At 45.1% G+C, this 22,796-nt stretch overlaps 1 protein-coding gene across 1 annotated transcript in view; it reads right to left on the reverse strand.

Moving 5' to 3' along the window:
• LOC144676213 (transient receptor potential cation channel subfamily M member 1-like) overlaps nucleotides 1-22,796 on the reverse strand; it is a 64,470-nt gene that overhangs the window by 14,505 nt on the left and 27,169 nt on the right. The window contains exons 15-24 of the mRNA XM_078536700.1: nucleotides 21,708-21,737; nucleotides 13,898-14,190; nucleotides 13,080-13,308; nucleotides 12,406-12,525; nucleotides 11,620-11,751; nucleotides 10,811-10,939; nucleotides 9,383-9,634; nucleotides 2,649-2,841; nucleotides 1,441-1,461; nucleotides 374-518 (exon numbers count right to left, since the gene is read on the reverse strand). Of these exons, the coding sequence (XP_078392826.1) occupies nucleotides 374-518; nucleotides 1,441-1,461; nucleotides 2,649-2,841; nucleotides 9,383-9,634; nucleotides 10,811-10,939; nucleotides 11,620-11,751; nucleotides 12,406-12,525; nucleotides 13,080-13,308; nucleotides 13,898-14,190; nucleotides 21,708-21,737 (1,544 nt within the window). The remainder of the gene's footprint in view (nucleotides 1-373; nucleotides 519-1,440; nucleotides 1,462-2,648; nucleotides 2,842-9,382; nucleotides 9,635-10,810; nucleotides 10,940-11,619; nucleotides 11,752-12,405; nucleotides 12,526-13,079; nucleotides 13,309-13,897; nucleotides 14,191-21,707; nucleotides 21,738-22,796) is intronic.

Genomic DNA, 22,796 nt, shown 5'->3' on the forward strand with positions numbered 1-22,796 from the left:
AGGATGGGAAGAGGAGAAGGAGGGCAAGGGCCAATAGTCCAGGGAGAGTGGTTACGGGAAGCAGGAGAAAGGGTGGGGCCTGGGGAGGGCAGGGTGACTCTGAGTAAAAAAGAAACGAAGCAAGAAACAATGTAATGAGCCTCAATTTTATCCAGAGAAGATGGCAGGGAGGAAGATCAAGTAGAACAAGATTACTGGAGCTTTGAAGGAATAAGAGAGAAGTGTTCATAGGTGCACTGATCATAGTAAATTACAGGAGACAGCAGCAGGTAAATTATCTGCTACTGCATGACTGATTATAATCTGCAGCTTGTTTAAACTGTCAGTTACTATAGAGCTGCAAAGGTGGACATGTTAACATTCTGATTCTTACTTGAAGACAGCAATCAGCAGATTTACGAGGAGGACATTAGCGACCAGGAGGTAACAAGCCATGATAGCAGGAATAATCCAGGCTCCTGGGATACAAGGAGGGAGACGCTTCCCATCATCATCAAATAGATTCTCCCCACAAGGAGCTAAAGGGAAAGAAACTTTCACAATATGATATAAACAAGGAATGACACAAGATGCACTGACTACAAGCCCAAAGCTCCATTTCATTGACAGTTATTTCAAGGAACAGGACCCTCTTCTCCCATTTTTTGATTGCAGCGCATTATTTGGGGAACCAAGAAGGTGACTCCATGTCCAACTATCATGCGGACTGAGACAAAGGATGATCAGAACATGGGGCACACTTGCCCAAACTGCAGGGGTACGCCTACACAAACATGCAGAGGCACGCTGCTCAAACTTTGGGGCACGTCTGACAAACCACGGGGCAAGTCTGCACAAACCGCGGGGGCACACCTGCGCAGTACAGAACTGCAGCACATTTTTCCAGAGCTGAGAGGAGCAGAGTGACTGTTGTGAGCAAACACTAACAGGTAGATACAAATCCACATACGCTGATAGTCCGCACTTGGGTCCCTGCATACGTGTATGGGTTAAGTTGCCTGCGTGGACAGTATTTTGGAATGAGTAAAATCTCCTGACCAGCTCGCACACTGTGCCTGAACTTCACAGGAAACTGAGGTTCAGTATCACCCATCAAGCAATGACATAATTTCTGCCACTGCCTTTAACATAGCGAGTGAGTAAACTGACAGATCCTCACAGCCAGACTGGGCTGGCAGGCTTGGAACAATCTAATCAGTCTAACCGTGCGTGTGGCTGGTGAATATCAGCCTTTTAAGATCAAACTAAACATAACAATGAACAGAAAAGACTCAGTTAAAGGTTGATGGCTTTATATCTGGCCATTGTGACCAGGGAACACAGAATCACAAATGCAGATACTGCATATCATCATCAAATCACGCCCACAATCCAAACAAATACAAACACAATACAAACAAAATACTTCCCTCCCCAGCAGCAAAATTGTTTCACACTTACGATTAATTTCCATGGCATATACTAGGGCAAGATTCCATCATGGTAGAGCAAAAATGAAGAGAACGAAACAGGACAATGAGAGCAGACCTCCACAATATCAAAAGCAAGAATTCCTGGCATACATAATTAAAATAAAAATAACGTTGCAGTCCTGGAGAATGATGCACAGAGAGTTCAGACCAGGGAAACAGCAAATAATGCATCAACCATTCAGTACACACTCTCAAATTATCAACTTCTTTGTACTGAAGATTGAGAACCTGACCTCACTCGCCATGAATGCAAAGATGACAGATATGGCAGGTGATTGTTCTACGCAACAACCTGCAGCTAATGCAAAAAGTTCCATAGATTTTCACAAGTAATTCAAACGTGAAGTATTTTCCTCTTTGAAGCTGTGAAATTGTCATATAAAATGTGCACTCGGGTTTTGGACTCTACTATCCAATGTAAAATAATTCAACTTCCAAATTTGAATAACGCTGGTATATTTACTGATCCCTGTTAGTTCATGAGCTGTCAACATTTTCAACAACATTGCTCCAATTGCTCTTGGTAACGATTAGAGAACCTGCATTATCTTTTCTCCCAATGAAGCAGTACTGTATGGTATTAGGGATTAAAGATCCCTCAATCTGTACTTTCCTTATTCTTGCAAATTCATTTCTTGCCCTTCAACAGGCTAGTTTCCTGGAATTGGGAACCAGTTAGATTTAGACACTCTGTCAATATTTATCAAATGATCTTTTAACTTCTCAGTGGTTCACTGATTAGATTTTATGGCTCACTTCAGACCAGTAAAGGGTCAGAGTGTTCTGTGCTGGGTTAGCTGACTCAGCCAGGTTGGCTCACATATATGACAGCTCCCTTCAGCTTTGGTCTCAGGGGTCAGGTGGGTTCTTGCTCCTGGTCTCTGCCGAGTGACCCCTGCATATGTGAATGCGAACACAATCTGGTTCGAGCATGATGCCTCCCATGGATAAATATCCCAGTCAATTACTACAGCACAATTGGCACCCATGGGACAGTACCCCAATAGGGGTCAGCACTTTCAGGGAGGTGAAGAGAAAAAGGAGACATTAATGGGGCAGCCTGCTGTATGTCAGGATGTTATTGCTTCAGACACTAATGGTGGCAGTAACCCTTGGCATCAGCTTGGCTGTTTTAGTACTGATCATCCGCCCAAGAAACAGGAAGCAGAGTCTTACTATAAATTCTAGTCTTACGGTCTATCTGATCCGCAAACACCTCTCCATAGATCATCCAGTAGGGCATGTAGAAAATATTCCGGGCCAATCTCCAGGAAGGCTCCTCATCCGGGTGTAGAATCGCCTGTCTCGACACTCCGAAGCTCATCAGGACCACCAGCATAATGACAACAAAGTACAGCATGTCAACCATCTGTAACAGAGCAGTTAAATGGCCAGTCCATCATAGACAAAGATAATGCTATATCACATAGCCAAGGTCATCACACAGCACTGAGTCATGGGGTCATCACACACCGGGGGGGTGGGGGGAGGCTTAAGGTCATCACACAACTCTGAATCAACTGCATCTATTTTGCTGATACTAATCAGGCCCCATTACTAAACTCCATCCCTGCATTTTGACAAAATGGGTGTGTAATGATTTGTATTATTTCTGCATTGCATCTTGTATGATTTGAAGCAGGTGGAATAAATTTATGAATTGATTTCAGTTAGCTCTACATTTATAGGAATCAGTTTCTCTCTAAGACAGAGCTGTGGTTGTGGTTGGGTTGGACAGGGGGTGCACGGTGTGTGTGGCAGTAGCTACAGCACAAAACTTGCCCAGATGCACCTACAAATTCAATGAGCATCAGTAGTTTTTATTATTAGTGCCACTTCCTCCCGTCAGTACCTAGTCATTCTGGGCCATCTGTTTTTGAAATATTTATGTGTGAAAATATTCGGATTAAGCAAACTGATCATCAAAGTCAAAGCTGATGAATGAAATGAAGACAGTGCAAACTTCAATCTTTCAATAACTTCAGTTCACTACAATAAACTTACAAAGTCGAACACTGTTAGGGCAACATGAAAGTCATGTTATTCACCAATAACACTGCATTGGTAAGTCTGCAAAAGATTGTTTCATCCTAAAGTCTTGCATGTTATGGGGCTGGATAATAAATATGTTCCAAGTCGAACACCTGATGGATCAATTCTAGTTGTTTTAAGTATTGTCCTACCAAATTCCTGCTGGCTTACTGTTTGTGTAACTATTTTAGTTGCAAATGACTAATGGTCTTATCCTGAAGGTAATGGTTTGATGACACGATATTTAGTATGTTACAGAGTAGACTAGGGAATGTGATGGACTTTCAACACAATCTCTGATGCGTTATATACAATTAAGGGGTAACTGTTAATTCTGTGGCTAACCCCCTGATGTCACATAGGTATTGTCCCATAGGAGACTCAACCTGTTTATTGAAACTCTGCCATGAATATGAGCAAAAAGGATTTGTTGATAGCATGAGACCGAGGGTGGAATCATCCCGGATTTACCACTAAGTGCGGTAGCGGGCGGGAAAAAGAACGTCTTACCCACTGGCCGCAATGGTGGCTTTTCACGCCTTATTGTCCCGTTCCTGCTTTATTAATTATGCAACTCAGGAAACACGCCATCTTACTGGCAGGCAGCCTCCGATTTGCCCACCAAGCCGTTACCGCGCTCATTCCTCTCACAGGGCACCATATTTAAACTGCAGCGCGTGCACGCTTCTCAATGTTTGCAGCCAAGGAGGGCACCAGTGAAAACATGGCCCCAAAAGCCAAGAAAAGTGCAGCCCCCCCCCGATTCAATGACACATTCCTGGGACGCCTGCTGGGCACTGTGGAGGCCCGCTGTGATGTCCTCTACCTTCACTCTCACCACTCAGGCTTGGGAGGCGGTGGCAGATGTGGTCAGTGCCAATGCTGCACACAAGAGGTCGGCCATCCAGTGTAGAAAACGGATGAATGATCTCATCTATGCCACCAGGGTAAAGTGGCCATCTCATCACTCTAAACTCACACTCTCACAATGCCATCACAAATTCACTGGCATCCCACTCACTGCCAGCACAAGGGACATCATCACTCACTCTCTCACACAAACCCTCACATCAGCATCTGGCTTCATCTCCTCTGGAGACTGTCTCCTCAGACCTCACCATCTTGAGGCCACTTGCACTGATCAACATGTGCCCCCACACACACCCTGAGATATCTCCTTCCCCAGTACAGCCCTCTTCCCTTGCCTGAGTCCACTTCTCCCCCTTCCCCAAGCAAGCCCTAGCCCTGCAACCATTAAAAAGCCACCCCTGCCTTACAGCTGGTCATGTAGGTAGCGACCTGCCTGTGAACTCCCCAAAAGTGATGTGGTGCTGCCTGCGAAGCCTGGCACTGATAACTGCAAGTGCTGCCCGAAGTAAAGTGGGCAAACAAAGTCCTGAGTGAAGTGCAGCCCATCAAGTGCACAAGTTGTGAAACATGTCAGCTTGTGCCTGGATGATCCAGCGTCGGGGGGATGATTCTGGCGAGCAAGGCTTATAATTAGATAGAAATGTATTAGAATGACATTCCCGACGTTGGACAGCAAGAAAGGCCATTGACGGATGGAGTGGACAATCGCAAACTGGTTTCACGACGATGTAGAACTGAATTTTGGCCTTCTCGCCATATTGTCTGCTCACACCCGCCATGACGCCCAACGCCAACGGGGATGGAAAATTCCGGGCAGAGACTTCTATTTGTAAAATACAATTAAAACTTTCATCTGAACTCATTTCTATACACAGAGAGCCAAGAAAAATAATTCAAAAACCCTTCAAAGAACCTTTTTATATGAAACATAAAGCAGGTTCCCTTTAAGTAGGACCAGATGGAGAAGCAATTCCTTTTGAATTCATGGAATTAAAATCATATCCATAAAATTCCTTCAGGAAATGTTTGAATATTAAGCAGAATTACTTTGTCTGCCCTGGTTTAAATTTTTCAGTAGATGGTTATTTAATTTCAGAGACAGTTGTGTCTCTTGGGTTCTATTTGTATTTAATGCGTTTATTGTCTATTTCACCCAGAGAATACCATGCTGTTAGAAACTTGAAGCTGCAGAGGGCACAGGAACCAAGTCAGTAAATGGAAGCCAAAAATCACGGCTCTCATTACAAACAGCAAAATGGATGCTGCCAGACCTGCTGAATATTTTCAACATTTTCTATTTATATTTCATTCCTCTCGCTATCTTCTAGAGTTTACTTCAGTGCTTTCCATTTTCGGCACTGTCCTCTTCCCCATCCCATCCCCACGTATCATAATCCTGAGAAAACTGCGAGCTGGTCCATCCCCACTGCTAATCACCATATATAATCAATTAGTGGTGAGTGATGGCTTCTGCTCACCATCTTCCCCAGGCACCAGGGGATTTTTTTCTCTTTATTCTTTCAGGGGGTATTGGGTGTCACTGGCGAGGCCAGCATTTGTTGCCCATCCCTAATTGCCCTTGAAAAAGTGGCTTGCTAGGCCAGTGAAGAGTCAAACACATTGCTGCGGGTCTGGTGTGTCACATGTAGGCCAAACCGGGTAAGGATGGCAGATTTCCTTCCCTAAAGGACATTCGTGAACCAGGTGGATTTTTACGCCAATGATAGCTTCATGGTCACCATTACTGAGACTGGCTTTATATTCCAGATTTATTAATTGAATTTAAATTCCACCAGCTGCCCTAGTGGCATTAGCCTGGGTCTCTGGCCTCTTACCTGCCCTTGATCTTTTCATTGAGAACTGTCGGCGTGACATCAGCCATCTCAATTTCTCTGCTCCTCTCACCCACTCTAACCTGTCTCCTTCTGAACTCGCCGCACTCCGTTCTCTCAGGTCCAACCCTGACTGTTATCAAACCTGCTGACAAGGGTGGTGCTGTTGTTGTCTGGCGTACTGACCTCTACCTCACAGAGGCTGAGCGCCAACTCTCAGACACTTCCTCCTATCTCCCCCTGGACCATGACCCCACCACCAAACATCAAACCATTGTTTCCAGGACTGTCACTAACCTCATCTCCTCTGGAGATCTTCACTCCACAGCTTCCAACCTCAGCCTCCCAACCTCAGACAACCTGTTTCTACCTCCTCCCCAAAATCCACAAACAGGACTGTCTCAGTAGACCGATCGTGTCAGCCTGCTTCTGCCCTATGGAACTCATTTCTTCCTATCTTGACTCCCTAACTGCCTCCTCTTCACCATGGGCGTCCAACCCCTCTACACCTCCATCCCCCACCAGGATGGTCTGAGGGCTCTCCATTTCTTCCTTGAACAGAGGCCCGAACAATCCCCATCCACCACCACTCAGCTCCGTCTGGCTGAACTTGTTCTCTCACTGAACAATTTCTCCTTAACCTTGTCTCACTTCCTCCAAATAAAAGGTGTGGCTATGAGTACCCACATGGGCCCCAGTTATGCCTGTCTCTTTATGGGGTATGTGGAATATTCCTTGTTCCAGTCCTACACAGGGCCCCTCCCACAACTCTTTTTTCGGTACATCGATGACTGTTTCGGTGCCGCTTCATGGTCTCATCTGGGCCTGGAAAAAATTTATCAATTTTGCTTCCAATTTCCACCTCTCTATCATCTTCACATGGTCCATTTCCGACACCTCCCTTCCCTTCCTTGACCTCTCTGTCTCAATTTCTGGTGATAAACTATCCACCAATATTCATTACAAGCCCACCAACTCCCACAGCTACCTCGACTACAGCTCCTCACACCCCGCTTCCTGTAAGGACTCCATCCCATTCTCTCAGTTCCTTCGCCTCTGTTGCATCTGTCCCAATGATGCCACTTTCCAAAACAGTGCTTCTGACATGTCTTCCTTCTTCCTTAACCGAGGTTTCCCACCCACGGTGGTTGACAGGGCCCTCAACCATGTCCAACCCATCTCCCGTGCATCCGCCCTCACGCCTTCCTCTCCCTCCCGGAACCATGATAGGGTCCACCTTGTCCTCACTTTTCACCCCACCAGCCTCCGCATTCAAAGGATCATTCTCCGCCATTTCCACCAACTCCAGCATGATGCCACCACAAAACACATCTTCCTTTCACCCCTCTGTCGGCATTTGGTAGGGATTGTTCCCTCCGGGACACCTTGGTCCACTCCTCCATCACCCCCAACACCTCAACCCTCTCCCACGGCACCTTCCCATGCAATCGCAGAAGGTGCAACACCTGCCCCTTTACTTCCCCTCTCCTCACCATCCAAGAGCCCAAAAATGCTCCTTTCAAGTGAAGCAGTGCTTCACTTGCACCTCCTTCAATTTGGTCTACTACATTCGCTGCTCCCAATGTGGTCTCCTCTACATTGGTGAGACCAAATGCAGATTGGGTGACCGCTTTATGGAACACCTTCGGTCTGTCCACAGGCATGACCCAGACCTTCCTGTCGCTTGCCATTTCAACAAACCATCCTGCCCTCATGCCCACATGTCCCACTGCAATGTTCCAGTGAAGCCCAACACAAACTGGAGGAACAGTACCTCATCTTCCGATTAGGCACTTAACATCCTTCCGGACTTAACACTGAGTTCAACAACTTCAGACCATGAACTCTCTCCTCCATCTCCACCCCTTTTTGATCCCCCCTTTTTTCTTATTCATTTGTATTTTTAAATTTTTAATTATTTATTATTTTTTACCCACTTATTTCCTTTATTATTATTTATTTCCATTTTATTCATCGTTTTATCCCCAGCTTTTTGCCTTTTCGATCTTTTTTCCCCCCACCCCCACTAGTGCCATCTGTCACTTTCCAGAGTGCTTACCCTAGTGCTGCATTATCACATTCTGCTTTCCACTCTTAATGTCACCATGAGCACCTCCTTTAGCCAGTATCACCACTATTAACAACCCTTTGACCTTCTGTCTATGACATCTTTCGCAATCTCTCCTTTGCCTCCACCTATCGCTGGCCTTCTATCCAGCTTCACCTGTTCCACTCCCCCATTAAACAGTACATATTTCACCACATTTCTACTTCCCTTTAGCTCTGAAGAAGAGTCATGTGGACTCAAAATGTTAACTCTGTCTTTCTCTCCACAGATGCTGTCAGACCTGCTGAGTTTTTCCAGCATTTTTTGTTTTTGTTTCAGATTTCTAGCATCCGCAGCATTTTGCCTTTATCTCTGGATTACTAGTTCAGTGACTATTACCATTATGCCACTATTTCCCCAAAGCCTCAGGAACAAGAATCTACAAACCCTGCATTGGAGAGTGAAACCCCCTACACAATCTGCTTCTATAGAGTCGCACTCACACAGTGAAACATTTCCAGAGGATTGACAAGGGGACAGGAAATCAGTGAGTAAAGACAGGAAGGAAGTAAGAGGTGGGAGCCAAAGACACAGCCCAGAGATTTAAGGGATTTTTTTGAAGGAGGGAGATTGTGTGATCTATGGTGAGTCCAGAAGCTGAGGCATAGAGATTGAAAGATCAGCAGCTGAGAATAAAACACAGGGAACTAGAAGTATTCTGGAGCTACAGGGGTGTAGGGCAGAACATCATGAAGGTTAGGCAGAGTGAAACCAGAACAGGATTTGAAAATTAGGACGTGGAGCTTGATTTGAGGAAATGCATGGGAGCCATGTGGCTGTGCTGGACTTTACATAGAGGGAATCCAGGCACAAAGTTCCACCAGGGTACAGCCAAGCAGGGCGTCCAAGTCATTCCTTGAGGAAATTAAAACAGCCCAAGATGGTCAGTTCCAGGTTTGGATGGAAATACTCTGCTCCTTCCTCCCTATTCCACATTAAAGTTCAATCAGCTTCATTCTGATTCTATCTGAACATTCACTGGAATGTAGGGTAGGTGGGAAGTGGGAGTTAGTTCTAGATCAAAGCACAAATCCCAGGGGCTTGATACTCAGGTGTGCAGCCTCACTCACCATCTTCCCAATCATCATCACGTAGGGTCCTAGGTACTTGTTAACACCAAAGATGTCGAGGACACGGATATACCAGATGATAATGTCCACACAGTAGATGACACGACCATAGCTCATATAAGGCTGTCTCTGGAGCCGCAGTAACACGCCACAGCTGAAGATAGCGATTGCCACCATGTCAGTGACATTCCAGTACTCCTGCATCCACACCTTCACCTTCTGCTTCAGTTTACTTGGCTCTGACATTAGGATCTAAATTAAAAATTGAATTAACAAGGATGGAATTTGTTATAACTCGATAGGCAGAAATCTGTCATCTCCAAACTGGACTTCCTGTACACTTGTGGAGTGTTTGCTGTGACAGGTCAGTGTAAAGACGAGGAGTGTGGATCCTGAAGGTACATAGTCAGGTGGGGCAGGTTTGTCCTCATTCATACAGAAAATTAGCGCACTATTAATATCCAGACTAAAGGATTGGCAAAGAACAGAGTGAATGAAGACTTCAATAGTCAGCAACCTTCCACCACGGCCAGTGACCTTCCCCCATGGCCAGTGTCCTTCCCAACTGGCCAGTGACCTTCCCCCATGGCCAGTGACCTTCCCAAATGGCCAGTGACCTACCCCCATGGCCAGTGTCCTTCCCAACTGGCCGGTGACCTTCCCCCATGGCCAGTGACCTTCCCAACGGACCAGTGACCTTCCCCAGGACCAGTGACCTTCCCCCATGGCAAATGAACTTCTGCATGGCCAGTAACCTCCCCCATGGCCAGTGACCTTCCCCCATAGCCAGTGAGATTCCCCAAGACCAATGACCTCCCCCCACGAACAGTGACCTTCCCCACAGTAGTCACCTTCCCTATAGGAGCAACCTTCCCCATACGAATGGCCTTCACCCACGGCCAATTTCATTCCCCATGACCGGCGACATTCCCCATGAGTGACCCTCCCCCACAGTCAGTGTCCTTCCCCCACATCACTGAATTTCACCCACACTCAGTGACCTTCCCCCACAGCCAGGGACCTACCCCCACAGCCAGGGACATTCCCTATGACCAGTGACCTTCCCCCACGGCCAGTGACCTTCCCCATACGAGTGACCTCCCCCCACGCCGAGTGACCTTCCCCCACGGCCAGTGATCAGTGACCTACTCCCACAGTCAGTAACCTTACCCCACAGTTATTGTCCTTTCCCCACGTGGGTGACCTTCCCCACAGGCACTAACCTTCCCCCGTGGCCAGTGCCTGTCCCTGCGGCCAATGACCTTTCCTGTGGTCAGTGACCTTTTCTCACAGTGACCTTCCCCTTGCTCTGCACTCTCTCGTGTTAAGGCTTGCCACACAGTGAGGAACAGAGAGAAGATTTCCTTTTTGGGAACACCCTTCTTAAAAGTCAGGTTTGAAAGTGATAAAACTCTGTGGCTTCCTCACCTCCCTGATTTTCTCAACAGCCAACATTAAAATATACGAGATGAGAACCCATTCTGCAAACGAGGGTAAGCCCTCCATCTTTACCAGGATTACATAGTTGTAGAGCAGCAAGTATGCAAGGTATGCCATCTGTGAAAGAATGGACACATACACCTCATGTAGGATTAGCACATTCTCACATATTTATTACGACATAAGAGGGATCTATAATTTCACAGGGTATGTAAGGATCAATAAGTAGATAGAGTTTATTTACAAGGCTACGGTGGAAGATCAGGGGAGTGGGACTTATTGGTAACTTTTTCAAAGAGTCAGTGCAGACACAACAGAATGAGTGGGCTCTTTCTATACTGGATAATTCTATGTAACCATTTGTATGTGTACAGAGTGTAAAAGGCAGAATTTCTAAAGATCATTGTTCAAAATATAAAATGATTGTGTGAAGGGTTCATTAGGGTCGAGCCCATTCCTTTCTGATAGGTTAACATTTCCATTTCCCCAATATCTTCAATCCCTCTCACCGTGTCCTTAATATAACATCTTACAGCACAGGACTCCATTTGGCCCATCGTCCCTGTACTGGCTCTTTGCAAGAGTTACCAATAAGTCCCACTCCTTTATCGTTCCTCAAACGTTTTCCTTATCAAGTAGTTATCCAATTCCATATTGAAATATGTCACCCAGATCCCTCAATTCCATCTCAGTTTACAATTAGTATTTTATTCCCCTTACAATGGGTGTAATTACCAACCTTACACTGCCATAATACTGCTAGAGTATGAACATCTATGGTTTACAGTGGAACTTACAGTGTGGAACCAGAATTTAACAATTGGTGCATTATAGAACTCGTAAATCTTTCTTCCAATTGGAATACTTCTGTGATTTTCCATCCCGTCTTCTTCATCCCCTTTTCTGGAAACAGCCTCGGTGTTTGCATCCTGAAATAAAGGGAACAGTATTTTACACGAAGCAGTCCTGTTCTCCTGGTCAGTTTAGCTCCTTTCTGGCCAGTCCCAGACAATTTACTCCTGGGTCAGTATAACTCCCTCCTGGTCATTTCCTGAAAACGTGCTACTGGTCAGTATAGCTCTTGCCTGGTCATTCCCGGACATTGTACTCCTGGTCTGCATAGCTCCCTCCTGGTCCCGTACAATGTGCTCCTGGTCAGCATAGCTCCTGCATGTCCGTACTGGACATTGTACTCCTGGTCAGTATAGTTCCCGTCTGGTCAGTACTGGGCATTGTACTCCTGGTCAGTATAGCTCCCATCTGGTCAGTACTGGGCATTGTACTCCTGGTCAGTATAGCTCCCGCCTGGTCAGTACTGGGCATTGTACTCCTGGTCAGTATAGCTCCCGTCTGGTCAGTACTAGGCATTGTACTCCTGGTCAGTATATCTCAGCCCCACATTGAGCAGATCATTCTGGGATTCTGGATTTTCCTGTTTTAGTTCTTTAATGATAAGCTTTGTGGATTCTTCCCCCACCCCACCGTCTCCCCACTTCCCCCTCCCCCCGTCTCCCCACCTCCTCCTCCGCCTTCCCCTCCCCCCTGTCTCCCCACCTCCCCCACCCCACTGTCTGCCCACTTACATTGTCCTCCTCTTTCTCTTTTCCCTGTTCATTGTCCCCAGATGCTTCATATGACAAATCATCACTGCCTTTAAACTCCATGAAGAGAATGGCCGGCGGAAATATGATTCCCAGCATAATCTGATAGGAGATCAAAACAATGTGTTAGTAAATTAGATTCAGGATGAAAGTGCAATCACAAGACTGATCTGCTATATTTTACATACATTTATGTTAGATCTGAACTGAAATGATACAGACCCCGTGGAAACATTTGAACTGTGGAAAATATCTAACTTTGCAGTTTAATTACACTTACAACACTTACAATCCAAACTTTAACAAATGTATTGATTTGCACAAGGCACTATATAAATGCAAGTTCTTTCTTTCTATATGGCACTTTCCACATTGTAAGGATGTCCTAATTATGCACTTTCCAGCAAATTAAGGACTTCTGAAGGATAGTCATCGCTTGTAATGGAGGAAGCCCGACAGCCAATTTGTGCGCAACAAGATCCCGCAAAACAGCAACAATTTGCATTTATATAGCGCCTTCATGGAAGATTGTTCGAAGTGTTTCGTTGTGGCACATGAAGTAAGATAACTTACAGGGTAACATAATTGGGTTTTAAAAAGGATGATTTGGTTTGCATTTATAGTCTGTGATTTAAGCAGCATCCAGAAAAGCGCACCTTAAGGCCGGGGTTTTTGCGCATGTGAAGCCGGCCCATCCACATGTCAGTCAGCAGCATCTGGCTACAGGTGTGTGCAATGAAGTCCCGGTGTTTGGCTGTTACTGCCAGCTTCAGGCAGGTCGAGTCGCTCCAGTTCTTCAGCTCGTACGTCAGGAGTTTCATGGCCACCTGCTCATCATGTTTGTATGACTGGTCCAATAAGTCGACAGCAAGCTGGCCAAAATCCCTTCGAACCAGGTGAGAGAGAGAGAGAGAGATATAAATGGGAGAGGTGGAAAGGGAAAAGAAGCTAACACAGAGACACAACCAAGCTGGTCACAGGTTCTCGTCCATCTTAGCTTTAATTTTTGCCGTCTGGCAAACACAGGCCCATCATTATTGGCTCTAAGAAAACTCCAGGTCCTGTATCAAGACTCCTGGATCTGAGAAGAGGAATGTTTCACCTTGTGACACAAAGGGAACTGCACAGTAACTCGATAGATGAGGGGGGCTTTGGGTCTGGACCCTGTGTCAGATCCGTCCATTGCCTGAATAGTGTGCCGCAGATTGGTGAACTTCCTGTGTAAGCTGAGTGTGTGGGAATCAGCTTGAGACTGATATCACCACACGTGGGACCAGCCTCAGCCACGTATTGCCATATAAGGGCCCACATGTGTGACTGGCCTGAGGCCTATATCACCTGTGTGGAATTGGCCCACGAATTGTTATCACTGCACTCACGCGCTGAAAAACGCATCTTCCCGTTGGAGAAGAAAAGGAGCCGTTTGAATAACCGGAGAGAAATGGTAGCAATAATAAACAGAACGGTGACTGACTTTGAGTTGTTATCCAGGTCCTGTGAGATGTCATCCACGAGTTCGCTGCCAGAACACTCGTTTGACATGGCTTTGTAAAGCTTGCAGGCGACCAGGGCCTTGGCCAGAGCCTCCTCGCCGTGCTGCCAGAAGAACAATGCCATTCTCTGCCGCTTCATCAGCACTGCCCACAAAAGCAGCTCGTGGTAGGGGTAGGTGAAACGGCCAATAGCTGGGTCATCCTCATCAATGTCAATCTCTTCTTCCTTCTTCTTCTTCTTCTTCCTCTTGGATTTCGAGGGTGGTTCATCGTCCTGGGACAGGCCACAAGCAGAGTGAGCAACACATGCAGAACATCCCTTCCCACTGACACATTTATCAATTTAGCAGGACTTCAAATGACAGCGGATTGCAACCAGGGTGGGAATCAGGGGATTGTCAGAAACATGGCTCATCTCACGGGATCTACGCATTTGCTTAATTTGAAAATTATGTTCCACACTAAGCATTTTCATCTTTTCTTTGGAAGCAAATGAAAGTAATATTGGGGAAAGGTGCAGATTCAGGAGCAATCAAGCAGTTATAGTGTGTATTAAAAAATCTGTGAAATCCAGCACTAGTTTCAGTCACACTAACATGAAGAGTAAGGTGCTGAGTTTCACTAGTTCAGAGTCACAGAATTGAGCAGCAGGACAACAGCTGCTGCTGTACAAAGTGTCACTCTGATCCCATGTGGAGAACCAGGGACATCCTGGACACCCATTCACAGAAAGGAGATTATTACACCTGAAAGTGGACGGGGCGACACAGGTGCTGAGGAAAGGTTAAAGGAGCTGGGGCTGGTATAGCTTGTCCTAAACCACACGGAAAAACAATTTTTGGAATATAAAGCAAGAAGGTCACGCATGTATATACACTGTCATGCATGTGGCAACCCTGTCACAAATGTAATTACTGTTATACACATAGTTACTGTTGTAGGGTGTCGGATACCATTCAGTAGGTCTTAATGAAGTCTTCGTCGTCTTAAGTAGGTTAACTGTATATATTTATTAACTACAAGAACTATGTACATATGCACAGTAAAGAGTTCAAGCTAGGAACTGTCTCCATGCTTGCTGGTACACACAGCTCTGTCCAACACTAGACTGACCCCTAGGTGCAGGTCATATGTTCTCTGACAACACTATACTCAGTCCCACATGATACAGGGCCTCATACTACAGCTACCATCTGCAAGTACATTATGTGTAGTTACCATGTTACACATATAATTTCCCTGTTACCCATGTAATTACCTGATTACATAGTTAGTTACTCTATTACCCATGCAATTGTCCTGTTATACATGTAATTACCCCAACCATGTCATTAATAATAAAATTAAAAATAAAATACTGCAGATGCTGGAAATCTGAAATAAAAACAAAAAATGCTGGAAAAACTCAGCAGGTCTGGCAGCATCTGTGGAGAGAGAAACAGAGATAACATTTACAGTCTTAATGACTTCTTCAGAGCTGAAGATAGGTAGAAATGTGATGGATTTTATACTGTTTACGAGGGGGTGGAGCAAGTGCAGCAAAATAGAAGGTCAGGGATAGGTGGGAGCTCAGGAGAGATTTGACAAAAATGTCATGGACACAAGGCAAAGGGAGTGTTAATGGTAGTGTTAAAGACTAAAGGAGGTGCTGATAGTGGCATAAAGGTAAGATAGCAACGTGTGAATATCAGAACAGGGATCAGCGCTCTGTGAAAGCAAAACTAAAAACAAGTAACAGATGGCTCTGTGGTTGGTGGCGGAGGGCTGGGGGGAAAAATTGGATTAAAAAAGGGGGTCAAGATGGAGGAGAGAGTTCAGGGTCTGAAGTTGTTGAACTCAATGTTAAGTCCAGAAGGCTGTAAAGTGCCTTATCAGAAGACGAGGTGCTGTTCCTCCAGTTTGCGTTGAGCTTCGCTGGAACAATACAGCAGGCCAAGGATGGACATGTGGGCATGAGAGCACGATGGTGTGTTGAAATGCAAGTGACAGGAAGATCTGGGTCATGCTTGTGGACTGAATGAAGATGTTCCACAAAACGGTCGCCCAGTCTGCGTTTAACCTACCCAGTGTAGAGGAGACCGCATTGGGAGCAGCGAATACAGTAGGCCAACAGGAGGTGCAAGTGGCTTCACCTGAAAGGAGCTTTTGGGGCCTTGGAAGGGAAGGAGGGAGGAGGTAAAGCGTTAGGTGTTGCACCTTCTGCGATTGCATGGGAAGGTGCTGTGTGAAGGGGATGAGGAGTCGGGATAATAGGGGAGTGGACCAAGGGGTCATGGAGGGAACAGTCCCTACAGAATGGGGGGGTGGGAGATGAAGGGAAGACATATTTGGTGGTGGCATCATGCTGGAGTTGGCAGAAATGGCAGAGGATGATCCTTTGAATGCGGAGGCTGGTGGGGTGAAAAGTGAGGACCCTATCATGGTTCTGGGAGGGAGAGGAACGGGTGAATGTTAAGTTCCAATAGCTGTTTAGAAATGAAGACCGAAACCAAGACAGTTTTACTACTTGTCATAAAACTCTCCTCAGACAGCACTAGTCTCAGCTGTTATCCCTTTTATACAACCAAACTCTTTCGAGTTATCAACAGTCACAGATTGCAACTCTTTCGAGTACAATCACAGTTCTTGGTTTTTTCCGGGAGCGGGACATGAACCCACAACCCCCTGATTCAAAGGCGAGGGTGCTATGAACTGAGCCACAGCTGACACCTCTTTATACAACCAATTGGGTACTTAGTTAAACAACCTAATAATTAGCAACTGAACTTCTTTAACTGTTTCCTTCACTAACAGGTTCCCCTCTTCTTAAAAAGAAAGTAACCCTGAGTTTATATAATCACACAAAAAAATGGTAATAACAAACATCAACATATTTTTTTCAATCAATAAATTGACTTTATTCCCCTCCTTAAATAAAAACACATGTATAGATGTGTCTGCACAAAAGTACTTTTTCTTAAAGACAAAGACCCCCCTCTTTGAGGATCTCTAGTAACTTGTTGGAGCTTGATCCTCTTTTGGTGAGGCAGTCAGATAATTGGTAGCTGCCATCAATCCATTTGATCTTGGCAACCTCCTTATTCTCAAGTATCTGTTCTGAGCTTGCAAAGTCAATTCGCAACTCATCTTGTTAATGCACTTTGTAGAGTGAACATTTTCCCCAAAGTGACTATAAGACATTCGATAGGTACCATCCCTGAATACTCTTTCCCTTTTAAAATTTCTGCCAGTATCTTTGTTATAAAGAATGCCATACCTACCATCTCAACAAGGGCGAGAGTCTCTGCTGCCAACGTACTTTTCACAACTCTTTGTATCTTTTTAGATTCCCATGCCAAAGGGCAGCATGTGCCTTTCTCACCCCCATGAGAAATATAAATCCTCCCGCAATCCATCACGTAGATTTGCATAAGACGTATCACTGAACACAATCAGCTTCATTTTTCTACCATCACCCAAAGATCGGAATTTCAAAACATACTGCTCCATTTATAATTGGGTCGAGGTTTTGTTTGCCTGAATGATTTCTTCAACCTTGGGATTGTTCATTTCAGTGCTCAATTCCAAAATGTCAAACTGACATCTGGCCTTGTTTGTTTGCCAAGCCAATTGATTTGCCTAATTGGACTTCCAAGTTCCTCTTTTTCAGTTTCAGAAGCTGCTGTATCATTCTGGGAGGCCCTACCACGGCTAATTGCAATGGGATTGACATTCTCTAAATAGGATTGCTATTGATGTAAAACGACGGGTGATCCACTCTGCCTGATTTCCAATCCAATGCACTTAAAATGCAACAGAAGCCTTACTTCCGACTTTAAACTCCGTTCTGAGCCCATTAACGACAACTGTTTCAAATTCGCCACTACCATCTCACAAAAAAAAATCATCCACATGCATCAGGAACATGCAGCAAGTGGTGCCAATAAAACACTGCTGGGTCTGCTTCCAACTGAAGACGGCCCAACTTTAACAAAACTGACCTCACTGAGAAATACCAAACTCTGGAGGCATCATTGAAACTGTATACGCATTTATTTAGCTTCCAGAGAGCTCCCTTCTGTGTTTGGCGCCTCTTTTGGTGGATGGAGCATAACTTCCCTTTGAAGTTGGTGTCCCTGCAAAAAATCAGCTTTAACATCAATGGACTTACATTCCCACGCATTTGCAGCTACTAGAGCTAAAAAGATCTTCAGCATAACTTTCCCTGCTGTGGGTGAATCTACTCTTATATCCTGGTCACCCAATTTTTCTTCAAACCCTCGTGCCACTAGCCTGGCTTTAGCTTTATAAGTCCCATCAGAAAGTACCTTTTCCGTGCATATCCATCTATGAGACAAAGCTGGTTGTCCCCTATCTGGCACTTCTGTGTATACCCCAAATTCTTTCCAACTATGTAGTTCTTGCTGTTTGGCATCCTTTATTCATTTATCACCTAATTTGTTTGAAGCTACCAAGACTTCTCAATCACATGGGCTTCTGCTCCTTGTAGCATTACCAGTCTTTGCCATATTCCTTGACCTTGCTAAGCTACGCCCTCTATCCTGCCTTCTATCACGCTCCGGGACTGTTACCATTTGATCTCCCTCTCCCATTTATAGATGTTCTTTCAACTGTTCGTGATCTGTTCCTCGAGGCATGTTCACTCCCAGACCCACCGTCTGAAATGATACTGCATTTCCATGCCTTCCATTTTTGTACTTCATGTTTCCAATCCATAGGCCTAACCTCCTGTCCTTTATCTTGTACATTTAACCAGTTTTTATATTTTCCAGTGGCCTTTCCTGCTCTACCTACAATTGTCGCTACCCGCCATTGACTGGCCCCTTCTGGCGAGTATGTAGCTGTAGTGCCAGCTTTTGGCAGTTGTCCTCTGGGACAAATCGCTTTATCTTCTTCGTCCAAATTACTGTCTCCATATTCAGATACACTGTCAACTTGAGCTACCTGGTCCTCACAATCATGCAACATATGGGTATGAGAATTGCATGGTTCTTCGGCCTTTCCTAAAACACTTTCCGAACCCACAAATTTGTGGTCTGCGCCAACTAATCTTGATGCTTGTGCCCGAATGGTTTGGTCCCCATGTTGTAAAATGACTGTTTTACCATCTTCACCTATAATCTTTCCCAGGCTTTTCCACCCGTTAAATCCTTCTCTTTTATAGTATACCATGTCTCCCTGATTGAAAATAGTTTCCGGTGGGCATACTGTGTGTCTTAGAGCTCACTGAATTCTTTCCGAAACTTCAGCTTTAAGGGACACTCTGCCACCCGCGTGTAGTGCATTTAAATGCTCAGAAAAGGTAGAGCTAATGGTAGTTCCCTCCCAAACTCGGGGATGATCACTCTTCTGAGTCTTCTGTCTCATGTTTAATTTTGACCACCTTATTATATCATTGAGCACAGTTCATTGCTTAATGGTATTTTGAATCGCACCTAAAACACCGATTGACCATACCCTGGGCATTTCTGGGGTTCATTCTTCTGTTGTAAATCCCCAATTATTTTCTCCTGCCATAATTGTCCAAGGTGTTTCTGTCCCCATTGTTTCTAGTTACAAATTTCCTTTCGTACTGACACCTGCGTCCCATTTCTAAACGATCTCGCCATCCCATTAACATTGTATCCTCCATTTTCTGTCTTACTGCCAATTGGCTCATTTGCTCCATGAACATTGCCGGAAAGAAATGTTTGAGGAATTTTTTTTTTTTTAGAGCTTCTGACATCTGTTCTAGCAGTGTGTATCTTTCTGCAAATTTTACTCCCGTTAGAACTAGAAGCCTGTCCATATTCAATACTTTGGCACAGTCTAGTAACTTGAATGCCAGCACCAATTGGGGAATTTCCAGATGGAACTTTTACAATCTTGCCTTTAGTCTACTGAATTCCATTATGTAATCTTCTATGGAACTTTCTTCCAACTTTCTGAATTTTTCAAAATTGGACCATGTTTCATAAGCGCTTAATATAAGTCATCCTTCTCATAGATCTTACCCATAAAATCTAATAACGTTTTCAAACCTTCAATCGTGTTCAAATGCTCAGACTCAAAGTCCAAAAATACTTTGCATCTTATTTTGCTTTTGTATGGTAGTGAAAGTGCCAAGGCCATTCCTTGTTTTCTCTTTGTCAAGGACGTAACCAGTGTCCATATAGTTACTTCATTATTCCATTGCTCAGAGAGCTCACTCTCAGAAAACATCGGTGGATAATCCTACCCCGAAACTCGACATTTTGATTCAGCCATTCTCCTTTTTTATTCCAAACCACTCTGCCCTTAAAGTTAACTCCAAATACAGTCTGTTGTCTGAAGAAAGCTTAGTTTCCAATCTATTACTTACAAGCAGCAACCATTCTCTGCTACCACTGTTAAATTCTAATAGTTGTTTAGAAATGAAGACCAAAACCAAGACAAACTCCTTCAGGCAGAATTTTATTGCTTATCATAAAACTCTCCTCAGACAGCACGAGTCTCAGCTGTTATCCCTTTTATACAACCAAATGGGTACGTAAACAACCTAATAATTAACAATTGAACTTCTTTAACTGTTTCCTTCCCTAACAGGGAGGGCAGAGGCGCAGGAGATGGGTCAGGCACAGTTGAGGGCCCTGTCAACCACAGTGGGAGGGAATGCTTGGTTAAGGATAAAGGAAGACATGTCAGAAGTGACATTTTGGAAGGTAGCATCATTGAAATAGATGCGATGGAAGGGAAGAAACTGAGAAAATGGGATGGAGTCCTTACAGGACGCAGGGTGTGAAGAGCTGTAGTCAAGGTGGCTGTGGGAGTCGGTGGGCTTGTAATGAATATTGGTGGACAGTCTATCACTAGAAATGGAGACAGAGAGGTCAAGTAAGGGAAGTGAAATGTCAGAGATGGATGTGTATGTGAGAGAGGGGTGGAAATTGGGTGTGAAATCGATAAATTTTCCAGGTCCAGATGAGAGCATGAAGCGGCACCGATACAGTCATCAATGTACCAGAAAAAGAGTTGTGGGAGGGGGCCCGAGTATGACTAGAGCAAGGAATGTTCCACATACCCCACAAAAAGGCAGGCATAACTGGGGCCCCCACAAAAAGGCAGGCATAACTGGGGCCCATGCAGGTACCCATAGCCACACTTTTTATTTGGAGGAAGTGAAACAAGTTAAAGGAGAAATTGTTCAGTGAGAGAAGTTGTTCAGCCAGGTGGAGGAGAGTGATGGTGGATGGGAATTGTTTGAGGCTCTATTCAAGGAAGAAACAGAGACCCCTCAGACCGTCCTGGTGGGGGATAGAGGTGTAGAGGAACTGGACATCCATAGTGAAGAGGAGGTGGTTAGAGCCAGGAAACTGGAAATTATTGATATGACGTAGGGCATCAGAGGAATCGTGAATGTAGGTGGGAAGACAAGGGAAGAGAGAATGGAGTCAAGATAGGAAGGAACAGGAACAGGCCGACATGATGAGTCTATGAGGACACATGTCATTACATTGATTACCTTCCATTTAAGAGGAATCAGAGGATTCCATTCAGTCATGGGAAACCTTGTGAAAATATCACCTTTGATTAAGGGTCAGTCTTGTGTAGATAAGGCGAATGATGCAAAGACTCGTTCTCAATGTGAAGGGGTCGGACTACAGGAATAAAAAGACAAGCCCCAGGAGTTGGTGGAATAGGCTGGAGTAAGATACAGTTCTGGGGGAAGAGAAGGTATGAAAGGGAGAAATGGAACACACCAAGGATCAAAAGGAATAAAATATCAAATCTAATCAAAACATTGCAAACAAGAATATTTCAATAATTGCTTACCTCCATTCCCAGAAGTTTAAGAGCTTTTAGCTGCAGGAAGACAGAATGAAACAGGTTAAATATGGAGAAAAGAAGAGCAATGATCAGTTAGTGAGAGGAATGACTAATATCGGCTCTTTTCACTGCCAACAGGAAAGGCCCAAAGTGCTTCATAGGCCAAGTTAGACTGTGCAGCGACTGTGGGATGAAGTCAGCACTCATTTCATATTCAATGGGATCATCAGTAAATGGGTCTCAGGAAGGGGTGAAGAGTCACTGAACAGTGATCAGGTATAGGACACTGAGGCCTGTAGAGAGGTACGAGGGTGTAGTGATTGTTACTGGATTAATAATACAGAGATAGTGGGTGCATGTTAATGCCCTCCCCCGAGGTGAGTTTGAAGTCGAGGGCAGCATTTAATCAGCAGGAGGGTAGCGACTGTCCCACCTCTGCCCTGATTAAGTCTGCTTAAGGGCCTCATCGTGCCACCGCTGGTATTCAACCCTGTTGTGTTTGCTTGTGGGCTCCTGGGGTGGGGGTGGGGGGTGGGGGGGGGGGGGTGGGGAAGCATGGGGCGGGTCCCTCGTTGTCAGGCACAGTGCCTGATCGAGGAATCTGCCACCAGGAAGGTGGGGGGGGCCCACTGAAAGCCACCCCTGTCCTTTCTTCCGATCCTCCTCCCCAGGGTCCTTGATCCTGGGAAAAGCTGGCCATTTAGGTGCCTGATTAGCACTTAATAGCAACAGGCCACCCCATAAGTAGATGATGTGAAGCCCTTGCCAGCTTTCCAGCCACTGACCAATAGCCCAATCACCTTAAATTCTGCCCAGCCACTTCAATTCCCACTGCAGAGTTTTGGGATTTGAATTCTATACGAAAAATCTGGGAATAAAAAGCTGGTCTTAGTAAAAGTGACAGTGAAGTTTTGGATTGTAATAAAAATCCAACTGGTTCACTAATGTCCTTTAGGGAAGAAACCTAGCCTCCTTACCTAGTCTGGGGTCTATACGTAACACCAGTCCACACCTGCGTGGTTGAATTGCCCTCTGAATGACCTGTTACCCAGATGAATCAAACTTTCAGAAGGTGGTGCACCATCACTCACCACC

This window comes from Cetorhinus maximus, unplaced genomic scaffold (assembly GCF_964194155.1).
Source record: "Cetorhinus maximus unplaced genomic scaffold, sCetMax3.hap1.1 HAP1_SCAFFOLD_1432, whole genome shotgun sequence".
Lineage (NCBI taxonomy): Eukaryota > Metazoa > Chordata > Chondrichthyes > Lamniformes > Cetorhinidae > Cetorhinus > Cetorhinus maximus.